Source organism: Callorhinus ursinus, unplaced genomic scaffold (assembly GCF_003265705.2).
Source record: "Callorhinus ursinus isolate GAN/ISIS: 27379988/994484 unplaced genomic scaffold, GSC_fseal_2.0 scaffold26, whole genome shotgun sequence".
Lineage (NCBI taxonomy): Eukaryota > Metazoa > Chordata > Mammalia > Carnivora > Otariidae > Callorhinus > Callorhinus ursinus.
In genome coordinates, this window is record NW_027397088.1 from 4767551 (window position 1) to 4777885 (window position 10335).

The 10335-nt window shown below is 36.6% G+C and overlaps 1 protein-coding gene across 1 annotated transcript; it reads right to left on the minus strand.

Annotated features, from left to right (window-relative positions):
• Nucleotides 1-7440: 7440 nt before the first annotated feature.
• Nucleotides 7441-8374, minus strand: LOC112838251 (FUN14 domain-containing protein 1). Its single transcript, XM_025891053.2, has one exon. It carries the CDS (start codon nucleotides 8313-8315, stop codon nucleotides 7848-7850), a length of 468 nt encoding a protein of 155 aa, XP_025746838.1. The 5' UTR covers nucleotides 8316-8374; the 3' UTR covers nucleotides 7441-7847.
• Nucleotides 8375-10335: the final 1961 nt, after the last annotated feature.

The window sequence follows — 10335 nt, forward strand, 5'->3', positions numbered from 1 at the left end:
CCACTGGACACATAAGTTGGACGTGCCTGTGGGCATCCATGCACAAAAGCTATTTGATATGTTCCCAGGAGGCCAGGAGCAGAGAGGTTGGGGAGAGACATACAGACCTGTGATAAGCAGGCAGGTGGCTGCAAAAACCACAGAGGATGGGTAGTTCCAGCATCAAAGGTCTGAAGACCAAGTCTGGGGAATTCCAGCACAGAGGAAGAGGCTGGAAAGGAGCTCAAGAACGAGCAGCAGGAGAAGGAGGAAAACCAGGAGAGCGTGGAATAACAGAGGGCAGGGAAGGAGAGTTCCCAGCAGGGAGTGAGTTCAGTTAGTGCTCTGAAAGCATAAACCTAAAGTCATAGAAATTTTGTGCCGGAAGGGACCCAAGAGATCTTTTAATCTAATCCCCTTAGCTCTTCTAATGAAGAGATCAAGATTCAAAGAGGTGAAGTGAGTTGCTTGAGGTCACACTGTGATTTCATAGCAGGATCCCTGATGCCTAAGGAGAAATAAAACACTTTTTCTAGGAAATATTCTGAAACTCAAAATTGTTCCTCTTCAGTCACACTGGACTTTTTCCCAAGTGATAAATTAGTGAGATTTTATTGATGTATCAGAACTGTTAACCTTCCCATGTACTAAGATGCCATATAGACAATCTGTGCAATGGACCTTAAATCTATTTATTTTGTACCCTTAACAAATTTTGCTCTAAATAATAAGTTTAGAAACAATAAGAGTCATAGCTTATCAGACTGTACATTTAAATTTTAATGTATGTAACATATACCTCAATAAAACTTAGTTTTTAAAAACAGCAAAGAAAAAGTTTAGCTATTTAAAGTAAAAAAGTAATCATTTGCTAAATTATTTTGTATATAGAGATCCAAGAAATAGAAACATTTGAATGTTTGAAACTTGATCCTTCTTACAGCCTTGAGGAAACCATTTACTCCTTATTCTATCTTGGTGGGTATTAAGGAGGGCACGTACTGCTTGGAGCATTGGGTGTTATACAAAAACAATGGATCGTGGAACACTACGTTAAAAACTAATGATGTAATGTATGGTGACTAACATAACATAATAAAATTAAATTAAATTTAAAAAAAGAATGAAATGAAAACATCATCTTGCAAGACTGCTCATAGTTAATTAATATGTGTGAAACTGTTGAACATAAATATTAAATACTTGATAAATATTGTCTGGAAAGTATTACTTAATTGCACTTATAAACATGAAGTTGCATTTTTACAGCCAACTTGGAGTTACAAATTATAGCCCATGTGAAAATATATACAAATATATGCATGCATATATACATCAAAAGAAAAAGAAAGCCAAAATTATTAAAGAACAAAGTGGAAAAATATCTCCTTCACATAAGACTGAATATTTGGGTTGATCAATATAATAAAAAATTTAGAAATCCAGGAGTACACAAAGATAGAATATTGCTATAAATCAGGGTTTCTCAGTCTCAGCACTATTGAGATTTAGGACAGCTGGATGGTTCTTTGTTGTTGGGGGGAATCTTCTGTGCATTGTAAGATGCTTAGCAGCATCCCTGTCTCTACCCACTAGATACCAATAGCACCCCCTACCCCAATGTGTGACAACCAAAACTGCAGACCTTGCCAAATGTCCCCAGGAGACCTTTGAGAACCACTTGAGGACCATTCCTACAATAGCATTTCTGTGCACAAGTTGGGCCCCTGCTACATGCACTGAGGACAGAGGTCCACAGGTGGCGGTAGGTCTTTGTGTTCCAAACTGTCATTTCCCATTGGTTGGGCAGATATAGCAGCTTCCAGATGCTTGGATGCCCCCACTTCTCACCCCCAGGCAGAAGTAGAGGCAAAACAGGGGCTGTCTACATGGCACCTGGGAGGAGTTGGGGTTTACGGGCAAGTCTTGTCTGCTCACAGCACTGCCCATGTCCTCCCAGGGCTCATGACTCTCTCCCTACACTCTGCAGCTAGGGCATCCTTTTGGTTTTTCCTCAGTTCTCCAAAATAATTACCTAAAAAGTTTCCTTTATCATTAATTATGTCATAAACATGTTGATATTTTGTACAAACAAAAATAAAAGAGATCTTTGAGTTTTCTATTTTCGTACATTAGAACTTGAAAACAAGACTAGAGGAAAGAACGTGCAGAAACATAAAGAAAGTGGTATCTTAAATCCGGGAGAGGTCTTAGAACTGAGCTTCCAACACAGTCACACCTGCCACATTTCAAGGTCTCAGTTGCTACAGGTGGCTGATGGCTGCCACACATGGAACACTCCTGGCACCATGCAATTTCTTACAGGTGGCACTGTCTCAGACAGTACCTAGGTCACAGGCCTTACTTTATAGATTAGTAACTAAGTCCTAGAAGTTGTATAAAATAATCCAGCTAAGAGAAACAGCAAGCTTGCGGCAGAACCAAGACTGAAAACCTGACTAGTTAATTCTATTCCTGTGCTCTTTCTCCCACACACTACCTCACAGTAGGTCCAAGCTTGGAACGCCACAGGGAGGTCTGGACATTATAGTGTAAAAATGGATGTCGGACAAATGGATAAGGAAAGTGTGGTATACACACACACACACACACACACACACACACACACACACACACACACAAAATGGAATATTACACAGCCATAAAAAAGGGTAAGATCATGACATTTGAGACAACATGGATGAACCTAGAGGGTATTATGCTAAATGAAATCCAATCCAATCAGACTGAGTGATGAGCACTGAACAATGTATAGAATTGTTGAATCACTATGTTGTATACCTGAAGCTAATATAGCACTGTAGTTAATGACACTGGAATTTTAAAAAAGAAGAAATAAAAAAGAAAAGAAAGAAAGAAAGAAAGAAAGAAAGAAAGAAAGAAAGAAAGAAAGAAAGAAAGAAAGAAAGAAGAAAGAAAGAAGAAAGAAAGAAAGAAAGAAAGAAAGAAAGAAAGAAAGAAAGAAAGAAAGAAAGAAAAAGAAAGAAAGAAAGTCATACTGAGAAAGACAAATACCATGCAATTTCACTCATAAATTGACTCTAAAAACAACCCAAAACCAAAAAACAAATGAAAAAACAAACAAAAAGCAAAACTAAACCTATAGATACACAGAACAAACTGATGGCTGCCAGAGAAGAAGGGGCAGGAGTTTGGGCAAAATGGGTGAAGAGCAGTGGGAGATACAGAATTCCAGTTATGGAATGAATAAATCACAAGAATAAAAGGCACACATAGAGAATATAGTCAATGATATTACAATAGCAATATATGTAGACAGATGGTAGCTACATTAATGGTGAACATAGCACAATGTATACAGTTGTTGAATCACTGTGTTGTATACCTGAAACTAATGTAACATTAAAAAATGGGTGTCAGAGGTGGGAAAAACAATTCCAAATAATTAAGAGGACGGTCGAACTGTAAATAAAATTTGAGTCAAATTCAATAACCATATGTTACATACCTGCCATGTACTAGGAACTTAGCTTTGGATACAATCCGTGTCCTAGCTGGGGATACAGACTGCAAACCATTTACTTTCTATACCATGTAGTCAGAACAAAGATAAAGAAAAACACAAGATTGTTTTAAAATATAGGCTTTATTATTGTTAAAAGTAAGGCCAATAGATAAGGAGACAACTAATATTTAAAAGGAAGCTTATTAGAATCACAAAAATCAAAAGAAAGAAGCATGCCACACCACAAGGGGCCACACAGGGAAGCCCTGGGGTTGGTCAGGAGGCAGAGGGAGAGGGGAAAACAGCTAAGAGCCCTTATTGTGTTTTCCTTGGGAAGAAATGGGTGGAATAGCGTAAACCCATTTAGGATTGAATAATTTCAAGAGGCCCTGGGGCATAGGGACTATCTGGTATCTGTCTAGTTGTCTGGTACCTTGTTCCTAGGAGATTAGGGTCAGTAGCTAGTTGCCTAGAATGTGAGAGCCTGATAAAGGAGGTGCGGTTGGGTGTAGGTTGGTTTGCATTTGAAAGGCATGCTTATGGGGTGGGTTGTTTTTTATCTCTAAAAATTGGCTAACTCTTGGAAGAGGCAGTCACTTCAGGGTCAGCAAGCCCTCAGATGTCAAAGCATCGGAATACAGAAAATAAAAGATGTGATTAATACAATTGGCTTTGTGATGCTTTGACATCATATGAGGCCTTGGTGGAAGATGGGGGAAGAGAGCAGGAACAGGCACTAGGGAGTGGGCGGTCCTCTCCTCAAGGGTTCGAGGAGTTGATTAATATGAGGCAGGTATCTGCTGGGGAGAACAATGATCTCTTTAGAATGACACTAATCATAGTAACACTACCACATTTCCCTTTACTATGGGAGAATAGGGTGTATGTTTTGGCAGAGAGCGAGAAATATACCAGGATCATGGGCTAAGCAGAAAGTAGATCAAGAAAAATAATGGAATCCCTAATATCAAAGGAAGAATGGCAATTAAATGTCCTATGTCCAAATTGTTAGCCACTTAAGAGAGGCAGTCCACAGGCATTGCTGGGATGGAGGGGTTTCTCCCCTCCCCCAGTTTTATTAAGAAATAATTTACATACATCACTGTATGTATAAGTTTGAGGTGTATGGTGTGATGGTTTGACTTACATATATTGTGAAAGGATTACCACAGTAGGTTTAGCCAACATCCATCTTCTCATACAGATAAATAGAAAAGGAAGAGGAAAAGAGAAAGGAAAAAAAAAATCTTGTGATGAGAATTCTTAGGATTAACTCTTAACAACTTTCCTACCACACAGCAGTGTTTGCTACAGTCATAACATTGTACATTACATCCCTAGTACTTTTTTATCTCCTACCTGGAAACTTTATATCTTTCAACCACCTTTCTCCCATTCCCCCTCCCCACATCTCCTGCCTCTGGTAACCTCAAGACTGAGCTCTTTTTTTGATGAGTGTGGTATTTGTTTGTTTTAGATTCCAGATATAAGTGAGATCGTACACTATTTGTCTTTCTCTGTCTGACATTTTTCACTTAGCAAAATACCTTCGAGTTCCATCCATGTTGTCACAAATGGTAGAATTTCCTCATCTTTTATGGCTGAATAGTAGTCCATTTTGTGTGTGTGTGTGTGTATATGTATATACCACAACTTTTCATCCATTCATCTATTGATGGACACTTAAGTTGTTTACATGTCTTGTCTATTTTAAATAATGCTGCAATGAACGTGGGGGTGCAGATATCTTCTCAAGTTACTGTTTTGTGTCCTTTGGCCATATTCTCAGAGTGGAATTGCTGGATCACATGTAGCTCTATTTTGAAATTTTTTGAGTATCTTCCATAGTGTTTTCCATAATCTCTGCACCAATTTACAATCCCACCAACAGGACAGGCACAAGGGTTCCCCTTTCTCCAATCCATTTGTTATCTATTGTCTTTTTGATGATGGCCATTGTCACAGGCATGAGATGGTATCTCACAGTGGTTTTAATTTGCATTGCCCTCAACAGTGATGTTGAGGATCTTTTCATGTATCTGTTGACCCTTCCTATATCTTGTTTAGAGAAATATCTACTCAGGTCCTTTGCCCATTTTTTAATTGGGGTATTTGTTTTTTTGTTATTGAGTTGTATGAGTTCTTTATATGTTTTGGATATTAACCCCTTATCAGATATAGGGCTTGCAAATATTTTTTCCCATCCTATTGGTTTTCTTTTCATTTGCCGATGGTTCCTTTTGCTGTGCAAAGCTCTTTAGTTCTTATGAGCCTTACCTGTTTATTTTTTATTTTGTTGCTTTTGCTGTAGGTGTCATATCCAAACAATCATTTCTAAAACCCATGTCAAGGAGATTTATTCCTACATGTTCTTCTAGTAGTTTTATGTCTTGAGGCCTTAAATTTAAGTCTTTAATCCATTTTGAGTTAATTTTTGTGAGTGGTGTAAGATATGGGTCCAGTTTCATTCTTTTACATATTCAACTATTCCAGCACCATTTTTTGAAGCTACTGTCTTTTCTCCATTGAGTATTCTTTTCTCCTCCCTTGTCAAATATTAGTGGACTATATATGCTTGGGTTTATTTCTAGGCTTTTGATTCTGTTCTATTGGTCTATTTGTCTGTTTTTATGTTAGCACTATACTGTTTAGATGACTATAGCTTTACAGTATAGCTTGAAATCAGGAAGAATGATGCCCCCTGCTTTATTCTGCTTTCTCAGGATTTCTTTGGCTCCTCAGGATCTTTTGTGATTCCACATAAATTTTAAGAGTGTTTTTTTTGTTTTTGTTTTTTTTGCTTTTGTAAAAAATGCCATTGGAATCTTAACAAACATTACATTGAATTATAGATGGCTTTGGTAGCATTCACATTTTAACAACATTAATACTTCTGATCCATGAACACAGGATACTTTTCCACTTATTTGTGTCTTCTATTTTTTCATCAGTATCTTGCAGTTTTCAGAGTAGAGATCTTTCACTTTCTTAGATAATTTATTCATAAGTATTTTATTGTTTTTGACACTATTACATATGGGATTAATTTATTTTTCTTTTTCAGAAAATTCATTATTAGTCTAAAGAAATGCTACTGATTTTTGTATGTTAATTTCAATCTGGCAAATTTACTGAATTCATTGATTAGATATAACAATATTTTGGTTGAGTCTTTAAGATTTTCTATGTATAAAATCATGTCATCTGTAAATAGAGACAATTTTACTTCTTTCTTTCCAATTCTGATATCATTTATTTATTTTTCTTGCCTGATTGCCCTAGCTATGACTTCTAGTACTATGTTGAATAGGAGCAGTGAGAGTGGGCACTCTTGTCTTATTCCTAATCTTAGAGGAAAAATTTTAATCTTTTTACCATTGAATATGTTAGCTATGAGCTTGTCATACATGGCCTTTATTATGTTGAGATATGTTCTTTCTATGCCTAATTTGTTAAGAGTTTTTATCATGAATGGATGTCACATTTTTGTCAAATGCTTTTACTGTGCCTATGGAGATAATCACATGATTCTTTTCTTTCATTCTATTGATGTGATATTGAACCATCCTTGCATCCCAGGGATAAAGCCCACTTGATTATGGTGAATGATCTTTTTAATTTGCTGCTAAATTCAGTTTGCTAGTATTTTATTGAGAATTTTTGTTTCCATATAAATCAGAGATATTGGCCTATAGTTTTCTTTCATGGTTTTAGTATCAGGATAATGCTGGCTTTGTAAAATGGAGTTTGGGAGAGTTACACCTCTTCAATTTTTTGGAAGAGTTTGAGAAAGATTGGTGTTAATTCTTTTTTAAATATTTGGTAAAATTCATCAGTAAAGTCATCCTGGGCTCATTGGAAAATTTTTGATTACTGCCGTAAGCTTCTTACTAGTAATTGGTCTCTTCAGATTTTGTAATTCTTCCTGATTCAGTCTTGGTAGTATGTATGTTTCTATATATTTATAATTTTTAATTACCAGCACTATACTATAAAGCAAAATGAAGAACATCTTATTTAAATAAAACAACGATAATATTTCACTGGGGAATATATCCAACACATTTTTTCCCTCTGTATATCTACTTCCAATGGTGGTATTTCATAGGCTAATTTCAAAACAAATGCATATTTTAAAAAAATAAATGAAAGGCATGTTTTGCTTAGGAATACTATTGTACACATACCATATAGGTTGTTTTTACAGCAAATACTAGTTTGCCAAACTTCAATGGCAAAACACTAAGCTGTGGGTTTGGTACTGTCCACCTAGTTGTTTCTTGCTGCCCTGGAGAATCTGGCGGTGAGTATTGTCGAGAAACCTTGTTGCCACCATTTCTCTTCTTATAGGTGACTCCACTGTGATAGAACATTCATATCCTTAAGATGCAAGGCCTAGCAAAAAGCCTCCCACAAATCCACTGGATATCACAATGTTCTGTTTGATAAATTCTGTTGCTTCTTCAATTATATTGTTGATTTCAGGTGCTGCCTTATTTGCTCGTTTCTTAATCTGTCTTTTGGCTTTGTTTACATCTTTTTCAACTCTCTTCCAGTCAATCTGCACATAGCCACTGTGACTGGCAATCTGAAGAAGAAGAAAGCCACCACCTACTGCAGTTGCTGCAAGCTTTCCAACTTTCTGGAACAAAAATCCTGCACACCAGCCAGTCACTCCACCCATTACAATCTGGGTGGCTACCGAGTATTTTTCAACCATAGGTCCGGAACTGTGGCCAAACACTCGATTCCACCAATGGTGTCTTCTTGCATACTCAGTTAAATCCAACACTTCGTAAGACTCGTCATCGCTTTCATACTCTTGGGGAGGGGGGTTCCGGGTCGCCATGACACCGCCGGCGGCCAGCTCTGAAGGTGGTCCCCGCCCGCCCTCCTCTCCCCACTACTTTAAGACTGATTCAGTCTTGGTAGTATGTATGTTTCTAGCAATTTATCTATTTCTTCTAGGTTGTCTGATTTGTTGGCATATAGTTGTTCTTAGTAGCCTCTTATGATCCTTTTATTTTCTGTGTTATCAGTTTTAATGTATCCTTTTTCATTTATAATTTTGTTGACTTGGGTCCTTTCTCTTTTTTTCCTTAGCAAGTCTAGCTAAGAGTTTGTCAGTTTTTTGTATCTTTTCAAATAACCATCTCTGAGTTTGGTTGAGTTTTTCTGTTCTCTATTTCATTTATTTCTGCTCTAATCTTTATTATTTCCTTTCTTCTGCTAACTCTAGGCTCAGTTTGTTCTTATTTTCCTAGTCCCTTAAGATGTAGAGTTAGGTTATTTATTTGGGATCTTTCTTTTTCTCAATATAGCTGTTTATTGTTATGAACTTCCCTCTTAAAACTGCTTTTGCTGGATTCCACAAGTTATAGTATGCTGTGTTTCCATTTTCATTTGTCTTAAGAAACTTTTTATTTCCAAGGCTCCTGGGTGGCTCAGATGGTTAAGTGTCTGCCTTCAGCTCAGGTCGTGATCTCCAGTTCCTGGGATCAAGCCCCACTTTGGGCTCCTGGCTCAGCAAGGAGTCTGCTTCTCCCTCTGCCTCTCCCCCGGCTTCTGTCTCTCTCTCAAATAAATAAATAAATAAATAAATCTTTTTTTTAAAGAAACTTTTAATTTCTTCTATGATCTATTGGTTGTTCAGGAGAGGGTTATTTAATTTCCATGTATTTGTGAATTTTCCAGTTGTCCTCTTGGTGTTGATTTCTGGTTTCATGCCATTGTGGTCAGAGAAGATACGTGGTATGATTTCAGTCTTCTCAACTTTGCTAAAACTTGTTTTTTGGCCTAACATGTGGTCTACCCTAGAAATTCTCCTTGTGCACTTGAGAAGAATGTGTATTCTTCTGTGGTTGGATAGAATGTTCTGTACATGCCTATTAGGCCCATTTGGTCTATAGTGTTGTTCAAATTCACTGTTTCCTTATTGATTCTCTATCTGGATAATCTATCCATTGTTGAGAGTGAGGTATTAAAGTCCCAAACTATTATTGTATTACTGTTTATTTCTCCCTTTAGTTCTGTCAGTTTTTCTTTTATATACGTAGGTGTTCCAAGTTGGGTGCATAAATATTTATAATTTTTATATGTTCTCTATTTTTATATGTTCTCTATTATCCTTTATCATTATATAATGACCTTCTTTGTCTCTTTTTACCATTTTTTGTTTAAAGTTTATTTTGTCTGATATAAGTTGATGGGAGTATAGCTACCCCTGCTTTTTTGTTGTTGTTGTTGTTACCATTTGCTTGAAATGACTTTTCCATCCCTTCACTCTCAATCAATCTGTGTCTTTAAGACTAAAGTGAGTCTCTTGTAAGAAAACATATTGCTGGATTTTGTTTTTGATCCATTCATCCATTTTATATCATTTAATCAAAGAATTTAATACTTTTACATTTAAAGTAATTATTGATAGGTAAAGACTTACTATTGCAATTTTGCTAATTGCTTTATGGTTTTGTTTGTACCTTCATTGTTCCTTGTTTTTTATTCTGTTCTTCTGTGTGTGTGTTTTGACGTCTTTTGGTATGAGTATGCTTTGACCTCTTTATCACATTCTTTTGTGCAATTCCTACCAGATTTTCCCTTGTTGTTACCAGGAGTATTACATAAAATATCTTTAATTTATAGCACGCTATTTTAAACTGATAACAACTTCAATAAGCTTTACACTTTTAATTCTGGGGTGGAGATTTACACTTTTAATTCTGGGGTGGATGTTTTAGTGTTTGGGGTAAAGTTGTCTTTGCTGAAGAGGGCTAAGTCATCTCCAACAGTGAGATCTTGGGCTAGGATGAAGTCTTCTGAAAAAATGTCATCTCCAAAGCAGGCATCTGGGCCACAGTGATGTCAATTGA